The following is a 19137-nucleotide window of genomic DNA, read 5'->3' as shown; positions in this document are numbered from 1 at the left end:
TGCATGCTTGAGTGGTTTGGTCTTTGAAACACAATTGTGATATTTACCCCTTCTCTTTTGGCAAAAACAATGTGCTTTCCTCGCAGACAGATGGCTTCACTGGTGATAAATGTTTGGGAAGAGTGGATTTAGCAGCAAGCCCTCAGTGTGCAGAGAAAACTCTGACTTTTTGACAGGTGGATTCCCTGATCTGTGAGTATGTTTGTTCCTGGGAAACCAGAATAAAAGTGAGCTGCTTTGTTACTACCAGCAGTGGATTTATCTGGTGCTCAGCTTTCACTCAGAGATGTGGGATTTTTGGGAGGGGGGCGGGTTTTCTGCAAGGTTTGTAGCGAATTTTCATTTTTACTGCACTGAAAAACTGGGAGTCAGCAAAAAATCAGCTGGTTTTGCTCTGCCTTGCAATTTCCAGCCCACTTTCAAGTACCCCTCTATATTCTGGCAGCAAATTCATTCTCTGCTCTTGCACTGTCTCCTTGATTACTTTGATTCCACCACACTCCTGATGTGCCTGGATCAGCCTCCTCAGCTGAAAATCAGGTCAAAGCAGGACTTGCAGGTAAGATACTTATCGCCACCCGCCTCTGCCTCCGGCTGGCTCTTCTGAGGGCAGCGACCTTCCCTAGTGAGTTGCCTTGAGTAAGGCAGCCTCAGCCCAGGTAGCGCAGGGCGCCTCGGCAGATTTCAGCTCTTTTGTGAAGTCCAAGACTATCAGTCCGGACAAGGCTCTAGCTGTTGGAGGCTGCTCTTCCTGACGGGGTGATCCCAAGTGGCGCAGAAGGAAACACAGGAGCCAGGGATGGCCTCCGGGAGGCTTCTTTACTACATCTCCGCCAACGGGCCAAAGACCCCGAAGAGCTCGACTGTCAGGGTTTTATGCACCTACAAAAGGGGGTGGGGTTTTACCAACAGCCAATGGGGTTAGAAACTGAGGAAATGGACCAATCAGGGAGATTATTAATAAACAAATTAGGGGATCAAAACTTGGACCAATCAGGGGAAGGATACAGAACTGACCAACCAGGGAACAGAACTGGGGTAGCCAATCCATAGCTGGGGGGTGCTCGTGCACTGTCTGCTCTCCAAGGGAGTGCAGGGTGCATGACCCTTTCAATGTCCTCTTCAGAGGCAGGGGCCTCCACAGATACTGATTTTGGAGGTGCAAAAGTCATCAGAATAATTTAGAACTGACACTGTTTTCCAGGGTATGGCAGCTGGTGCAGTAAATAGATGGCAAAGATCCCCATGCAGAGATGGCCTGGGTCCAGGGGTGCACAGGACAATATTCAGATGTCACTTTAAAGCAAAACTGCCAAGCACAAGACAGGAGCTGGTATTTTTCTTTCTTTCTCTCTATTGCACTGGAGAGACAGCTGGAGTTTGATCTGGAGAAGGAGTAGTGGCTGCGTGGAGGCCTCAGGATTTAATTGTGCATTTTGAGAAAGAAAAAGATCCCCAGACCAGTCAGTGTGAGTGTACTGCTCAGAGGTGGCTGGGGCAGATCATTCCAGTGGGGACATCCTGGTGTGGCAGCCACAGCAGGGGCCAGTGGGGCAGCCCTGGCAATGGGAAGGTTTGTTCTGGGCAGGGTTTGCTCTCCAAGCTCTGCTCAGCCTTTGGCCTCTCCTTTTAATGTCTTGAAGCAAACGTTGAATTGAGAAGTTCCTGAGCACACACCCCAGAGAAATGGAAAAGAATCACCTGACAACCTGGGGATTGTCACCCCCTGGCCCCATGGGGTGATCACTGAGCTGGTGGCCAAGAGCTAAAGTGATGCTGTTGTACACTACAATGATACAGACTCTGACTTCAGAAGGCTGAAAATGACTCCTTTATTTTTGGGATGTGTCCCCTTTTATACTATTCTACACAGACCAATCTGATTGGTGAAACAAAGACAAACCCCTTCAATCATATTGGTCAGAGCAGAGGGACATCAAGAAGAAGTCCTTCCTAGGGAAAAAATATAAACATAATACAGTTGCAAAAACACTTCTCTTGTTTACAGAAAATTCCCTGGGAAAAGAATTTCAGAAAACCAAAACATCTCAGTTACGAAACCAGGGCTACACTAAAGTGTTCCTTATATCCCACCCAGCCAGCCTGGCCCATCCTGAGCTGTAAGTGAAGAAAATGTGCATAATATTGCCCAGATCATCTCTAGGAGCTTGTGCTGAGGTTTTTCTGGGTGCTTGGAGGCTGAGGAGCTCCTGACCTGGCTGTGTCCCAGGGGTGAGGTGGGACACTCACAGGAGGAGAGGGTGGCCTTGCAGGAACAAGGAGGGGGCACAAACTGGGTTTGAGCTTAAATCAGGCTCCACCAGCAGGTGAGGAGGGAAGTTTGTGCCTGTGACTGCTGTGGCACCTGGGAATTGGGCAGTTTGGTGACAGTTTGATGGCAGTTTGGTGGGTACCATCCTGTCCAGGCAGGGTTTGGACAGAGGGATGCACAGCTGCTCTCTGCTTTCCTACTTGGACCACAGGACTTTTGTAAGTGGTTTGAACAAAATGGAAAAAAAGGCTTTTGAAAATTAAGTGTAAGCAAACTGATGGGTAAAGCTTCATCCTGAAGTGACAAATTGTGCTGTTTTGCCTCCTAAAGGCTGAAACGAGGCAATTCAGAATTTGGAAAAAAGAAGAAATAAAAGAATTTCCAGAAGGATTCTTAAATTTCTGGGTGGATTTGCAAATCGTTTGGGTAAACACAGACGTCATCCTTTTCTGGTAAAGACCACATCCAGCTGAGAGCACTGCCTGGCCCCAGCTGGACTTTGCTGCCTGTTTCAGCCACCAGAGTGGGTACCTGGCCTTTCCTAGCTCTAGGAGCACTGATCCTTGCCCTGGACCTTTTGGAAAACTTTGGAGTATTTACAGCTGTACTTTCTATGAGTTTTGAGATATTGTTATTAAGCTTCCTGGCTTAAATGGGAAAAAAAATTGGTGTTTTGGCTTTTGCTATCTGGAGTTCAGCTGGTGATTCCAGCCTGTGGGGCATCAAACACCTCAGAGGTGGGGGGACTTAAGGATTTGGGATCATGAAAGAACTCCTGGCCTTATCCCACAGGTGAAAACTAACAAATAGAGTCAGCTCTGAGCTATGCAAGTCTGCACATAGATAGACTTCTCTTTCACACCAATTTCAGATTTTATTTATGCAAAGCACTGCTCTTGGGCCTTTGACTGATGATAGGTTTGTGCAAAGAGGAATAAATAGGGCACAATAATTTTGTACCCATCATTAAACACACCATTAATCTATGTCTTGAAGGAGGCAGCTCCCTCTTTGGCTCTCACTGCTGCTCCTGCTCCCCTGTTAATATTCAGCAGGCTCTTGGGGCTGAGCTGCTCTTTGGTTTCAGGCAGAGAACAGCTCCCTGATGTTATCTGAGCGTGCCTGGTGCCCTGTAAAGTCAGTTTGGGACTCAGCTGCTTGGGAAGTGCTCAGAGCCTCACTTGTACCTGCAGGCTTGGAATAACCTTCCCTTACTGTTGCCTGAGCTGAGTGCTGAAGGACGTGAGTGTTTGAAGGAGCAAAAACCAACTCCAGCCTGTGGTGGGAAGGGAAAGGCTTGAATGAAACCTCTCATCATTCAGAGATGGTCCAGCACTGACAGAAGCATCACTCACAGCCAGGCCCTGACCCGGGGTGCCTTTTCCCTTGGCTTTGTTGTGCTGATTTGACAAACACATCACAAGCCCCTGCTGAGACAGCACAAGCTTCAAAGGAGAAAGGTGACTGTGCAGCCCAGGGCTGAGGCTGTGTGTCCTTCCAGGGAAACAGGGAATCCCAGATCCTTTTCCTGGACATCTGCCATGGCCTTGTGCCTTCAACACTGCTGCTCTCAGAGTGCTCCCTGCACTGACAGAGCCATGAAAGGAGTTTTGCAACACTCTTCTGTGAGATGGATTGCTTGGGCAGGGTTTGGAGAAGAGAATCAGAGCAGAGCTGCTGAGGGTGAAGGGGTCAGACTGAATTATTGAAGGCAGATCTGCTCCAAATCTTTCAGGAGCTTCTGTTTTTCAGTAGCTTCTGCATGGGTGTGTTGATGAGTTGAGATTTGCAACCCCCCCTGGCATTTTGACTGTCTGATTTTAGGCAAGATGGACAGTGCTTTCTAAAGGCTCAGGCTGCAGTAGCTTTCCTTCACAACCATGGGAACTGATCATCCTGAGCTTGTCTAGTTCTTCCTGAGCAAGGAGAAGCTAAACCTGCCATTTGAAAGAAAAAAAAAAAAAAAAAAAAAAAAGGGAGGCTAAACTTTACATTCTGACTCATTATAAACACCTGACTATATAAGTGGAAAACGGGTTCAGGAAATTAGATTGGATATTAGGAAAAATTCTTCCATGAAGGGGTGCTCAGGTAGTGGAACAGGCTGACCAAAGAGGTGTGGAATCACCACCCTTGGATCCTTGGAAGTGTTCAAAATGTGTGTGTGTGGCACTGGGGGACATGTGGTGAACAAGGTGGTGCTGGGGAAATGGCTGGACTTGGTGTTGAAGGTCTCTTCCAAATCTTTATGATTCCATAACAAACCTCTTCTTCCCCCCCATCCATGGCCTCCCACTCCCTCACAGGGGGTTGAAGATGCTTTATGGGCTTTCACTAATGGGCTCTAATGGGCCTTCACTCAAGTATCTCCAAGCCAAGAGGGTCTGAGAGCTAACAAGTGCTGTCAGCACAGACAGTGGCCAAATTCATGGTATTCCTGCCCCTCTGGAATCAGGAAGGCACTGATCCTGAAGTGGGACCTGCTGGCACACAGCACTGCAAGCAGGGGGCAGGGAAAGCTCCTCCAGGAGCACTGCTGCAGGAGTGTGTGGAGAACACAGCAAGGCTCTTGCAGCTCCTGCAGCAGTTCACCAGCAGAATTGCATGCACCAGAGCCCTCTCTCATGGCTCAATCTTCTCCCACTCACAACAAATTCCAAGCCTATGCATGGAAGAGACAATGACTTGTCCAAGTGTATTCCCCAGAGAGGCTGCCTGCAGATCTTGCCCTGTCCCCATGAACAGAGACCATTTGATCACCTTGTAGGGGGATAGATATTTAAACCCTGAATTCAGGCTCAGTCTAAGCAAACAGGGCTCACTGCCAAAGGAATTTCACACTGCAGTTCTGAGTTTGCTCCTAATTGGTTCTAATTCTGTACCTTGGTTGTGCTGGCATTGCCTCCCCATTTCCCTGCTGAGGAGGCAGCAGGGCTGCTTCAAGCACAGGATCCTGTAGGGATGTTGGCAGCAGCCCAGAGAAGGTACTTTTAGACTCACTGGGGAAGTGCCAGACATCACAGATTATATATTTATGCTAATGATGCCTTATCACTGGTGAAGGCCAGGACAGGCAATGTATTCTTGGTGGAGGCAGGAAAATGTTTTTGTAGCAGAGAGGCAAAATCACTTCCAGTGAAGGGAACAAACTACCTCCCTAACCAAGAACCAGCACTTTTATAACTGGGAGTATTAAGCACTTCAGAGAACACTTCTTTGCCTGGGGAAAATCACATCTCCTCAACCCCCTCCTCTCCCTCTGTCCTTTCCTCCTGGACTTGGTGGTGGAGGTCTGGTGCTTCAGGCTGGATGTTGCAGTTTGCCAGTGGATGTCCTGAGGACAGCAACATCAGAGGTTCCCAATTCCTCCTTGGAGGAGGGCAGGGGGTGGATATGCTTGCCCAGGACAGATAATGATGCTGCTCCACACAGGTGTTTGGGGTCAGGGCAGTAGGAGATGCTGAGTGCTCCCTGCCTGTGGCACTGTCATGGGAAGCCTGTGCTGCTGACAAGGACCATGGTGTAACTCCACTGCACACACTTGTGTGACTGGAGAATCCAGCCCAGTGCACACACAGGAGTGCAGAATAAATGTGAGTATGACCCAAACCATGACAAGATACCCTGGACATGCCTCATCCACATTGTCCAGTCCTATCCCAAATGCAAACTACATGGTGTGTCACAAGCATCAGCTGCTTTTTCTTTATTTCTTGTCTTCAGTCCTCATACAACTACAAATTTAACACTACTGCTAAAGAAAAAAAAAGAGCAAACTACAGCCATTCATGGGGTAACATAATTTTAAACATTGTGAGACAGCTGATACTATTAAAAATCACAGCCCTGTTATGGGCTTTCATTATTGATGGCTACTTGAGGAGACATACACTATAAAATAGAAAGATAAAAAGTGAAAGGCTATTTAGATAGATGTTCAGCTGAGTGCTGCTAGCATCAAATCAGTGGCACTGGAGAAATGAGAACAGACACACGGCACAGCCTCTGGACTAAATGTGTGCACACTCTGGGCCTGCCAAGGCTTCGCCTCTACAATGTACACTTTAAATCAAAGCAACGTTGAAGTCAATATTGATTGTTCTTGGAGATATATTTTACCTTCAGGCACTGCTGTTTCCCAGAGGCGCGTGAGCAAGGACGTAAGTCTCTGTGCAGTGCTGGCTGCTGGTGGACAGGGATCTCCCTGAAATCCTCTGGAAACGATTCCTCCTCTGGAAGTACCCACTGCTGCTGCTGAGGGACCTCTGCCTGTTCTTCAGGTACTCCCGGTAGTTTTTGGTGAGCAGGGTGTAGAGGAAGGGGTTGATGCAGCTGTTGCTGTAGGTCAGGCAGGTTGTCAGGTAATTAACATTCTTCATCACCTTGGGAGATAAAGGGAAGGACTCATAATACTGGAAGAGGAGCTGCCATATCCAGAAAGGCAAGAAGCAAGCCCAGAAGACCAGCACTATGGTGAAGATTAAATAGAGTACCTTCTGGTTGGGCAGCCTCTTAGTCTGCTTGAAGGAGGCAGTCTGTGACACCCAGTAAATCCTGGCCAGGCGGATGTAGAGGTAGCCAATGACCACCCCGGGGCCCACAATGCTGGTGCCAAACAGGATGGTGAGATACACTTTGTAGGACAGCTTGCTCCAGGTGGGCAGGCAGATGCTTTTGTTGTCCCTTTGCACCAGCTGGATCATGATGAGCATGGGGAGGGTGAGCAGCAGGGACACCAGCCAGATCACCACGGCGATGGCCTTGCGGTAGCTCTTGGACCTCTTCACCGTGTCCAGGGGCTTCAGCACGGCGAAGTAGCGCTCAGTGCTCATCACTGTGAGGGTGAAGATGCTGGCGTGCATGGTGAGGAAGTCCAGGCTGAAGAGGATGCGACAGCCAACGTCCCCAAAGTACCACTTCTGAATGAAGTAAGTGCCAACGATGAAGGGGATGGTGAGGAGGTAGAGCAGGTCGGCCAGCGCCAGGTTGATGATGTAGATGTACATGGAGGCGGAGGACCGCAGGTAGTGGCACATCACCAGCAGGGTGTAGACATTGCCTGTCACCCCGATGACACACATGAGGGACAGGATGGCCCCAATGGTGCAGATGGCAACCATGTCCTCCGTGGAGCCCGCCGCCCACGCGCCGTCCCCGGTGCCATTGGTGGAGATGTTGGGTCTGATCCTGAACACGTTATCCTCACTCGTGTCTGTCACCATGTAGGGGGTGGCAGGGAAGTGGCTCTCCAGCTCCTCAGTCAGGGACATCCTCCTGGGTTTAAATGCCAGAAGCTTTGTTCATGTCACAGGGGTCTGAGGGGGGGTCTTTCTGCTCTGAGAAATACGGCTGCTGGGAGATGTTGGACCATTTCTTGGTGGTGTCTCATCCAAGGACCATCTGCATTCTCCACTGGAGGAAAGACATCAAAAAGAATATATTAGAAATCTGCCAGAGCAACACAAAAGATCATTTACCTGTCCCTGAGCACGTATCTGCACTGCCTGATTGTAGCAAAGGTCTTCGGCGCTGAGGCCACTCTTGTGGTGCTTGTGCTCTCACTACAAGAGCCCAGCTGTGAGGTGTGTCCATGGAAAAGAGACGAAAGAGGTTGTGTGCATCACTGGAACCACTTACTGCAGTCCTTAGCTTGGGATTTGAGGAAAAAACATCCTTCCTAAATTCATAACAATGATTTACAGAGCTGTCAGCATGATTGCTTAAGCCTCTTTGCTAAATTCTTAACCCTGAAGGAGCAGAAGACCCCTAAAAAGGGAAAGCAAACTTTAGGTTTATCATTTGCAGCCAAATTGTCTGCTCTGTGTTAGTGTTAGTGATGCATTCAAAGTCCTGTCCAGCATTCCTGCAGTGTTTTCACACAGCAGCTTCCCTTGAATGAGAAGCTCCTCCTCTGTCCTGCAGTTTCAAACACTATTCGAGTGATGGAGGAAAAGCCACTTTAAAAAGCAAAGTGTAGTTTCCCTGTGGGATTTCTATGTCTGTAAACACAGGGTTTTTCATGCTCTCTGTCCAGTGTGATACCAGAGTGTCTGTAAAACATCTATTTCAGCCAGAGCTGGGTGTGAACCTGCCTGAACAGCCTTGAGTAGTGAGGTGTGAAGCAACATATGAGACAACTCTGTACGTGAGAACCTCTGCTCAGCTCAGACTCAGTGCTGCACAAATCAGCTTGAATTTGTTGCTTTGAATCCATTCTGAGTGTAGGCAAATGGATAGAAAACCTACCTCAGAGAAATGCTGAAGAAATAGCTAAAATGCTCAGATTTTCAGGCATACAAAATCTTGTGCCATCCTAAAGGTCACTGCATTTGCACTGTGTGTTTTACAGCACTCAGACTGTCTCTTTTTCTTTGGAAAATGCTGAGGGGGAGGGGTGCTGGACTGCCTTGTCCTCGTAAGGCTCAGCAGGCAAAGACTCCCCTCTCCCGTGTTCCACTGGGCAGATTGGCTTTGCTTAATCCTGGGAATTTGCAGCTTTCCCCAGTGAGTTAGGTGTCCCTCTTCCTCCTCACCAGCTCTGACTCCTTTGCCTCCTTCCTCCCACTGTCTCCTTGGCAGGAGGATTACAGTCCCAGGCCCTCTCCTGCTGCCCTTGTGTCACCCTGTCAGTGACCTCTGTGGCACTTGAGGATGGACAATTTTCATCCTCTCTGTGACTTGCCCTCACCTTCTCCCCATTACCACCTGCTGAGGATGACAGGTGCTACAGAGATGTCATAAAAATCGCTGTATAAGAGAAGACAATCCAGTGCAGAGGGAGGTTTTCCCTTACTTAGCAATTGGGATAGAAGTGCAAAAACTCAGAGAAACACACAGAGCCCATCTCCCACCCCAGTCCCTTGAGTCCAGGAGAGAGACGAGCGTGGTTCTGCAGTGGTCAGTGCTCCTTCAGGACAGTCTGCTCTGGGCTGCTCCCAGCAGCTTCACCAGCACCAAGATCCATTTCTTGGACCTTGCAACCCCAAATCTCCCTCTTCCTGCTCCTGCTGTGCTGTGCAGTGCCCTCCTGCTGTAGGGCAGGTGCAGCCAGTCTGTCCTGCTCCGTCATTGTCCCTTTTGTCCATGTTGGTGTCCGAGCTGTGCTGGCAGCGAAAGTGACTCTGCTGAAGGAGGCACAGCTGCCCTGGGAGCTGTGGCTGCTCCTCTGCCTCACAATCAGCAGCACCCGCGGTCAGAAATGAGCAGCTCTGCAGGGGATGCTCCAGCTGAGCCCAGGGCTGGTCCCACAGAGGGCTCTCAGCTCGGTGTGCTGGTGAGAGCTCATTTTCAGGAGCAAATTTCCATGGCTCGGGTGCTGCCTCCTTGCAGCTGCCTCGCTTGGTGTCCCGGGGGCTTAGAGGAGGTTTGTGCCGTGCTGGTGCCTGTCTGAGCAGTTCCTTGGAGTGACAGCTCCTGCCGGAGCCAGCCGAGCCCCCTGCATCTCCCTGCCCTGCTCCTCTTCTGCTCAACCTGCCTTTTGCTCCATTCATAAAATTCCTACAGCACCGACTCCATTCAGACACTTTGCCCATCTCCACGCAGAGCAAGCAGAGGAAAATTAAGCCAAACGGGGAACCCTTGCAGCGTTTTAAAGTTCCCCTCATTGCTGCTCTCGTACACAAACACTCACACACATGCACACACAATAGAGAGCTTGTTATTCCAAGCAGCCATTCAAGCATCTTACGGTCCAGGCGATTTTCCCAGCCAATCTTGCCTTTCCCTCTACGGTATCATCCCACAGGAGTACCATGCATATTTACAGCTGGAAACAGAAATTAATTTATCCTTCTCAAACCTTGCTTTTAAATCCGGCAGATGAAGTTTCCTAGAAAATATATTAAAAAATAATAATAAAAAAAAATTCCGGTAGTATCAAAGCTGAAACTTAAAGAAAGAAAAACTGAAAAAGATTAAAAAAAAAAAAAGAAAGAAGAGAATCCTTCTTCACGGGCAGAGAGTGAGAGATCCCGGTCGCATCTGGAGCGGCAGGGGCAGGAAAGGAGCGCGCTGCCAAGCCAAGTATGTTTGAAATCTGGGCGCTCTTAATACTCGCATTCCCCTCCCTCCACTCGTGCCGGCTATTTTTGCTCCCCGGTGACGTTGGGCATAGCGTGGCTTTGCCTGCAGCCGGCGGAGAGCCTGGTTAAAGCAGCAGGGTTTGATAACCACGGCTCGCCCAGCCGCATCCCCCTGCCCTGAGCCGGGGATGGGAGAGCAGGGTCAGGTTGTTCCATCCCAGCAGCGTGAAAGGCAAAGCATCCTCAGGACACCGCGCGGGAGAGGGAGAATTCCTGAATTCCTAAACTCCTAACGCTGCCTGAGCACGGCTGGGGAAGGAGAGCGGGCCAGGGAGGGTTAAAATCCTGCGGGAGGGTCAGATTCCTGCGGGAGGGTGGGAAACAGCAGAGCTCCTTCATTTGGAGATCAATCCCAACGCGAAGCCCAAGTTTATTTGGGTTGGATGGCGTGTTAAGAGATGAATCTGTGCAGCAGGATCAGCACAGCATCTGAGACATTTCAGGCCGGCAGGAACAAAATATTACCTGAGTTGTTTGGGGAGTTGGGTTGTTCCCCCAGTGATACACAAACAGAGTGAGACCGACCCAGAGCCTTGAAACATAGCAGCGTTTGGATGGGGCTGGGAGTTGCTGAAGCTGAACTCTGGATTGTTTTGTGAGCAGCTGAATGTTGTGCTGATTTGTTTGCACACAACGGGTTTGCTTTTGTTCCCAGTTTCCTGCTTTGTCTCTGTGCCGGGGGGAAGTGAGGAGAGCTCACCTTTGGCAGGTGTGTCCTGCAGGACACAGGTGTGTGGGAGAGGCCTGGCAGGGCCATTGCCTGCTCCACTGGCCTGCCCTGGGCACCCACAGCGGGCAGGGGAGGGCTCCAGGGAGAAACCAGCACCTGGCATGGAGCCCTGGTTCCTGCATGAGGGGTTTTGGTTTTCTGAAATTCTTTTCCCAGGGAATTTTCTGTAAACAAGAGAAGTGGTTTTGTAGCTGCACTACGTATTCATTCTTTCCCCTAGGAAGGACTTCTCCTTGCTGTCCCTCTGCTCTGACCAATGTGAGTGAAGAGCTTTGTATTTGTGTCAGCAATCCAATTGGTCTGTGTGAAATAATATGAAAGGGAGACACATCCCAAAAATAAAGGAGTCATTTTCCCTCCTTCTAAAGTCGGACCCTTGTGTTGTTGTGGTGTAAAACAGCATCACTGGCACAGCAGCTGGCCCTGGCACATCCATCCTGCAGTGCTGCTCCTGAGTGCTCTTCCCTCCTCTGCCTCTTTCCCTGGATACTCATATCATAATCCTCCTATCACTGCTTCTCTGTTCCCAACCCTCTGCACTGTGCACTCTGGGTGCCTGCAGGTGCATCCTGTGCCTAAGGCCCTGTCCTCCTGCAGTGGGAGCCCAGTTTGGCTCTGGCTGCCCAGGGTGGCTGTGGTAGCACCTGGACAGCTTGGTGGGCTCTGGCTGTGCCTGTCCCCACAGAGGGGCAAAGCAGGGCCCTGCTCAGGGACAGGCTTTTGAGTGGGGTGAGGGCTTGGCTTAAGAGCAAATCCATGTAGAAGCTGGATTTTACAGTAAAAATAGATTTTATGTTAGCAGCTCAAACAAGGGTTGGCTGAGAAACCCCAGCCCAAACACTCTCAAATGTACATGTTTTGCTCTGACTTTGCATTTTGTGTTTGGCCCCTAGAAATCTTTGGAGAAGTGTGGGATGGGAGCTGCTTCTCAGGCTATCTTCTGAGGAAGATCCAACTTCCCATTGCCTCTGTGACTCCAGGGAGCAGAAAACACAATCCCTGGGTGAGCACTGGGAGTGAAGCCATTGGCAAAGTGCTTTATTTGCTCCCACTGGGGGTGAGCAGGTCATTGATGTGGCAGTGCCCTCCTCCCAGGCAGAGCAGGGACAACCTGCTGCTGTCCTTGAATCCCTTTCCTACTGCCCAAAGGCTGGGGAGTGCAGGGATGCTGATGGGGATGTGGGTGCCTCTGCTCAGCACCTCCAGCACGTGTGTCCAGGTGTCTGTCCAGACACTTCCACTGGAACTGCCACACTCCTGTCACTCCTCTGTCCCCAAAGGGCCACTGGGGTTGGTGTTGAGCCATCCCAGGGAAAGGAAGGAGCAGTGGGATGGAGGAAGGGTCATCCATCTGGGTAACCCATCACTTTCCCAGGTCTGTGGATCCCAACTTGATACTTCCTTTTGTGGCACTCAAACCTTTCAAAAAACATTAAAGTGGTGATTTCATTTCTCAGGAAATCTCAGTGCCCACGGCGCTGCCATGAGGGGAAGCTGGGCTCCCCTGTGTCTGTGTCCTGCTGCAGTCATTAGAGGGGAAGTGGCTGGGAGCAGTGCGGCAGTGTCAGCTTCACAGCCCTGGCTCAAAAGGCCTGGTGGTGGTCGTAGTTTTCCTGCTTCTCTTCCCCTTATTTCTTCACCTTTAGAGCAGGGATCACTGTACTCACTTGTGCTCTGAGTTCCAGGGGTTTAATGTTTGTCTGGTGCTGTCAGAGCTACAGACAGGGGTGGCAGCCCCTGTGCTCTTGTGGAGCAGGAGCAGGAGCTGCACAGTCAGTCCTGGGTGGAGATAGGAGTCCTCTAAAATATGAAATAAGTCTGTTTAATCATTCAGACAACATCCACTGCTACAGGGCTGGAGTTCTGGACAGGAACCTTCTGAAGTTACTGCACAGGAAATAACCATAATTATTCTATTGATTACAGGGCAAAAGATACTCACTCTCCCCTTTGATGTGAGGATTTATGCCAGTGCTACGTGAATTTAACTGTGTTTGGTTACTCATTCAAACCTCATGGAAACAGTAACATTTCTAGTGTGTCTTGAGCTGAGCTGTGCCCTCCCAGCTGTGCCCCACCAGCTGTCTGCTGCCTCTGCAGGTCTCTGCCCAGGCCCTTTGGCATATTCCACTTCTGCTGGGGCAGTTTGGAGTCCAAACTTGCCAGCAGCCAAGGGCTTCTTTCTGCTCCAGGCTGGACATATAAGTTTGTCTAAGTATTGCATTTTAAAAATCTAATAAGGGCTGCTCCTTCCTTCTACCAAAAAAAAAAAACCTGTACAAATCCAGCCAAAACTGATAAAAGAAAAGAATCTCATGAATGTGTCTGCATTCTTGGTCTGGGTCAGGTCTGGAAACATGTGCAGGCTCAGGATAAGATGTGATTCCCCTTTGCCTGGCTTGGTTTACTCAGATCCTGTATCACACACAAGGAGTCACAGTACCACATCCATCTTTGGAGTGTCCACTGCCTGTGCTCTTGTGGTCACACAGAAATTCAGGTTAGCTCTGGAGAATCTGCCCTGACTTTGGGATCAGTTCAGAGGACAGCAGGGATTTGCAGCACTGTGCTGAGCTCAAGTCCTCCTGAAGCTCTGCTGGGGTCAGGAACATGCAGGAGTGGCAGCAGCTCCTGAGGAAGAGCATTGGTGAGACCTGGCAGTCCCTTGGTTGTCTCTTGTTCCAAGGGAAGTTGCATTTAAATCCCTCTGTTCCAGCACTCATGGTCTTGGACATGCAAATGTGATATTCAAAGTCCCAGCTTGTCTCCAGTTGTTTTCTCCACTCTTCCTTCTCTCTCTTCCCACTCTCTCCCCACTCTCTTCCCTCTGTCTCTCTGTCTCTGTCTTTGGGTGGAAGAGCCACCCAAACTCAGCCAACACATTTGGAGACTTCATTGAGGTTTTTTGAATTTTTGTCTCCTTTCTTCCTTTTTTTTTTAATTTTTTTTTTTTTCCAGTGTGAAACTCCAGTTGTCGTTCTGGAATTGGTGTGGCTTTGCACTTGGCTGCTTTGTGTGGAAGTGAAACTCTGAGGGCTGAAATCTCCAGTTTGATTTCCCTCATCCAGGATCCCTTACACAGATCTGGGGTTTACAGCTGCTCTGCTTTCCCCCTGCCCAGTGGGAATTCCGCAGACAATTCCAGGGGTGGTGCTGGAATAGGATGGAGAGGGCCAGTCCCAGGTTGTTGGTCACCATCTCTGTGGTTTTCCTGGTCCTGTCACTCTCCAGGACAGGGGAAGCAACCCAGATATTCCCACCTTGCTATTACAGGGATGCTCTGAAGAATCCCACAGATGACCTCTGCTCTTACACAAATTACAATTTTTGGAATCCTATGAGATCCAAATCTTGCTGTAGGGTGCTGGGAGGTGCTTAGGGACCCATATGGGGCTGTGGTGGGGCACAGGGGGCCAAACTGCACCCCCAGACTGTTGTGGTGAGGGGCTGTTCCCCACGATGTAGGGGGCCTCCCTTTAAGGCTGAGGACCCTGCATTCCCAGGGAGGTGTGTGATGGGGGTTTATTCCCTGCCCAACAGGGATGGGGTGAATTGGGGTGAGCAGGGGCACTTGATGAGGTGCTGGTGGGACAGGGAGCAGCAAGGCTGAGCTGCCCCAGTGCTCCCCAAGGCCCTGCACAGCTGGGAGTGGGGAGAGACCACGGCTCATTCCTGGGGAGGGCAGCCCCAGGGGCAGCTCAGGGAACTGCTGCACTGATTGTCCCCTCTGCTCTGATTGTCCCATCACACCCACAGCACTCCTAATGCCTTAGGTTTTATCTCTCATGTGTTTCAGGTTCTGTGCTGCCCAGGGCTGCAGTTCTGAGCTCACAGTCAGTGTCACTCAGCTCTGCACACAGCAGGGACACAAAACAAATCCTTTTCCTGCTGCACACCAAGGACAACTTTCAGGCCCAAAAGCACAAACAAGGGTGGCTGAAGGGAGGAACAAGAAGGATGGGACCTCACAACCTGAAGATGGAATTGGACAATTAAACCCCAAGATGCAAATGGACCAAAACTTATCAAAGTGTGAGACCTTGTGACCGTTTGTCCATTTTGTGACCATTTTGGGTCCACCTTGGGTGTAGCCCTGGCCAGGCTCTGGTGCTGCCCAAGGTGTACCTTAAAGGTCTTTTTAACAAATATCTGCTTTATTCTCTTATCTCTGTCCAGTCTCTGTTCCAGGCCAGCCTTCCCAAGGCATCACTCCAGGCTGTGGTTAGGCCGGATACTCTTGACAGATAAACCATATGAGGAGTGGATGTTATTCCATCTCCCCAGCTGATCTGCCCTCAGCCCCCAGCTCTGCACAGCAGACAGGATGGCATTTGTTCTCCTGTGTGACATGCATGAGTGGGCTCACTTGGCCCCCGTTTGGGCAGCCTCAACATTTGCAGATGGGTCTGAGTGTCTGCAGATCTCCTGGAGCAGCCTTGGGGCCAGGAGCACTTCCCAGAGCTGTCAGAGGCTCCAGGAGTTTGTGTTTTCAGAAACTTTCCCCCAAACTGACTACATTTCTGGAACAAAATTTAGAACTCCTTTATTTTGCCCTTTTAAATTTTTTTTCTCCTGATCAATCTCTCAGGTCTTTCACTGTAAAGGTTTTGGACTCCAACATTCCACCACTGCTAAAAATTCTCACACGACTGATCTGAAATGTCAAGAAATGACCAAGCATCCAGAAACTGGAGAGGAGATGTTTCCCTCACTTCTCTGCTGCTGCAGGGTTGCTCTTTGGGATACAGAAAGCTGCAGAGGCCAGAGACAAGGACACTGAAATCTTTGCTAATGAGCCTTATAATGAGTTTTATACAAGTAGAGAGAACCATGATCAGCAGTGAGTGGTTTTGTATCTCCCAGCAGTGATTAATACATATGGATTTGTTACAGTCAGACTTGTCCCCAACCAGGTGCTGTTGTCTGTGGCGGCACAGTGGGTCCTGCCTGTGGTGACTGTGCTGTCATAAGTCTGGCTTAGCCTCAGGTAGTTTTAGGAGAGGTTTGAGCAGGCCTAAAGCTATTTGTGCAGTGCTTAGAGCTGGGTGCTGCTATTTCACATACACTGGTGTGACGCTGTTTTAGACCACAATGACACAGACTTCAACTTCAGAAGGCTGAAAATTATTCTCTTATTTTTGGGATGTGACTCCCTTTTATACTATTTTTCACAGACCAATTTGATTGGTGATACAAAGACAAACCTCTTCACTCACTTTGGTCAGACCAGAGTGACATCAGGTAGAAATCCCTCCTAGGAAAAGGAATGAATAAGATTGTACAGTTACAAAACCATTTCTCCTGTTTACAGAAAATTCCCTGGGAAAGGAATTTCAGAAAACCACAACACCTCATGCATGAACCAGGGCTACACTGGTGGCTTTCTGGCAGCCTTTGGCATCCTACAGTGTGGCCAATGTGGCACAGCTGCCTCATTGGACTTTACACCAAGCCATCCTGCCAGGTACTCCAGATTTTGTGGGGACAGTTCCCCTCTCAGCCTGCACAGCTCCATTCGCACTTTATTTGCAAGGTCCTTGATGTGCTATTTGATCCTCTCCATCCTTTGACCTCCTCCCCTTCTCCTGAGTTCCTGGAAGAGCTGCAGTGAGTGTAATCATCAGGGGGAAAGTGGGCAAGCTGTGGGAGGCAGAAATGGTCATTGCTTCCCTCCATATGCTGAGAAGAGCTTCCCTTTCACAAATGTCTGTTGGGGAACCTCTTCAGGGACAGGATTTGGCCTGGGTAATATATCACATTTTCTCTCAGTTAAAACCTGATCATCTCTCTGTAAACAGTTTTTGAGTGCTGGGGTAAGGTCACAGACAAATGTCACTGAATTCTCTTTATTGCAAAGCATTCCAGATCAACAATGACAGAAATTGCAGCAGAATTCTCCTGGAAATCCATCAAATCCATCAAATTATCAGGAGGAAAGCCATGGGGACTACAGGCAAACTGAGACACACCTTCCATGGGCCAGAAGCTGTTGCTAGACTAGAGACAAAAGCCCCTCTGCCATTATTTTCCATGCCAAGTATCCTGTGCAGCAGCCCTGTGCTCTGCTCTGCCTGGTGCTGACCACACCATTCCTTTGCAGTTTGGTTCCATGTGCTCAGCCTCTCCTGCCCTATTTCCTCCTGGGACACTGTTCTCTATTTCTCAGCCTGGTTCCTCATAGCTGGGAATGAGAAGATTTAGGAAAGTGCTCTGGGGCCAGGAGACTGCCAGGAAAAAGTCAGGCCCCATAATTTCCAGCTAAATCTCCTGCTGCTGATCTCAGGTGTTTTCTCAGCACGGAGGGCTGAGCACATCCTCAGCCTGGCAGCAAAGACTTCTGCTGGAGCTCTCCAAACCCTGCCACAGGAGACAAGAGATGAAGTGTGAGAAGTTGTCTGGCAGTGCATAAAGAGCAGCAAATGTCACCGTGCTGAGTTCAGGCCACCCTGCACTCAGTGGTGGCATTTGCCATCCTGCACACAGCAGGGTAGGGCTGGGGGGAGCTGGGGATGGGAACAGCTGCTGCTGCTGTGGGTCACCCCTCTGGAGCAGCAGATGCTCATTCAAATGCTCCTTTAAAAAGCTGTTGTTTTGGGTTTTTTTCCTACCCCTAATGAGGGGTCTGCTGCAACAGGAGCCCTCCCTGCAGACACTGACAGACAGCAATGAGTCCCCAGGTCCCCTCTCAGTCGTGTCCTCTCAAGGCTGAGTCGATGGAGGTGTTCCTGCCACCCAGTGATGGTGGTGGCACTGGGTGCCAGTCTGTGCTCACAGAGGGCTGCAGGACAGGCTGGGTCACCCACTGGCTGGGTGATTTGAGTGAGATCTTTCCTCTCCTCAAAATCCAGCAGCTGAGTCTCTCTCCTCAGGGATTTGTGCATGAACCTCCTGTGCCCTGTGCACTGCTGCGAGCTGCCTGACGAGGCAGGTGGGAACAGCTCTGTGCAGGGGCCTTGGAAAAGAAAGACTTGGAGCTAAAAGCACTGCCAAAAATGACAGGTGCTAGTTAAAAGACTCAAAAAGTATGTGCCAGTTTTTAAATGAAGCATTTTGCCCTCCATGGGTTGCTTCCTGGGATGAAGAACAGGGAGCAGATGCCTCCTCTGTGCCATTCAGATGGTCCCTCTCTGCAGGGACACCTGTGTCACCAGCAGCGAAGGACCCTGCAGGGCACAGGGGAGGTGGCTGTGTAGTGTGTGCTCCTCTGGTGGCACTTTTGATGGAGGGACAGGCTGGGGGGTTGTGGCTGGAATGAGCAGTGGATGTGGCACTCCACCTGTGCCACACTCTCTTGTGGTTTCTTCCCTCATTTCCCTTCCCTCAGGGTGCAGCACTCCCCTGCCGCTGTCCCTTCCCACCATTGTTTGCTCCTGCATTTTGAAAACCCTCTCCAGAGGGAGGTGGCTGCTGGAATTTTGTGTCAGAGGGAATTTCCTCTGGAAATGGCTCTAATGTAAAATAAGTGACTCAATTCCCTGGTCAGAAGCAGTGGGAAGACTGAGCAGGTGCCTGCCTTCACAGCTGGAAAGTGTGTTTGATTGTCTCAAAAGGCTTTCCTTTGCCTTGGTTTGGTCCAAAGGAACAGTTTGCTTGATGGAGTAATACTTTGAGGTAATGCCTTTTTTTTTTTTTTTTTTTTTTCTTTTTCTTTTTTTTTTTTTTTTTTTTTTCTTTTTCTTTCCAGGGGCTGCCCACAGCAGATGGGGGGGGCTGAGGTAGGGCTTGGGGTTGCTGAGGGCTCACCCCAGCACTGGTGTGAGAAGAGGGTGCAGACAAACCCATGAAATGCCCATTTGCAGCCCAGGCAATGCCCTTCTGCCCCTGTAGGACTGACTGCTCTGGTGCAATGTCCTGGGTTGTAGTGTAGGATGGACAAAAAGTATTTACTCTGTCACCATCTCCATGAGCTGTTGGAACCAGGTGGGGCAGTTTTTTCCCCAGGCCCCTCCTTTGGGCTCTTCTGCTCATGGCCCATCAATGCCTTGCCCAGGACTCACAGGTAACTCCCTCCAGGAGTTATCTCTGTTTAATGGGCCATCAAGGAGCCACTGCAC

General features: G+C 49.9%; 1 protein-coding gene across 1 annotated transcript; it reads right to left on the bottom strand.

Annotated features, from left to right (window-relative positions):
• Positions 1-6278: 6278 nt before the first annotated feature.
• UTS2R (urotensin 2 receptor) lies at positions 6279-10546 on the bottom strand. Its single transcript, XM_083874829.1, has 2 exons — positions 10071-10546; positions 6279-7684 (listed from the first exon to the last, which is right to left on the bottom strand). Exon 2 carries the CDS (start codon positions 7540-7542, stop codon positions 6394-6396), a length of 1149 nt encoding a protein of 382 aa, XP_083730955.1. The 5' UTR covers positions 7543-7684; positions 10071-10546; the 3' UTR covers positions 6279-6393.
• Between the last annotated feature and the right edge of the window lie 8591 nt (positions 10547-19137).

This window comes from Zosterops lateralis (assembly GCF_965231275.1).
Source record: "Zosterops lateralis genome assembly, chromosome: 18".
In the NCBI taxonomy this organism is placed as follows: Eukaryota; Metazoa; Chordata; class Aves; order Passeriformes; family Zosteropidae; genus Zosterops; species Zosterops lateralis.
The sequence above is the reverse complement of the archived record's forward strand: the minus strand, read 5'-3'. Positions and strand labels throughout refer to the sequence as shown.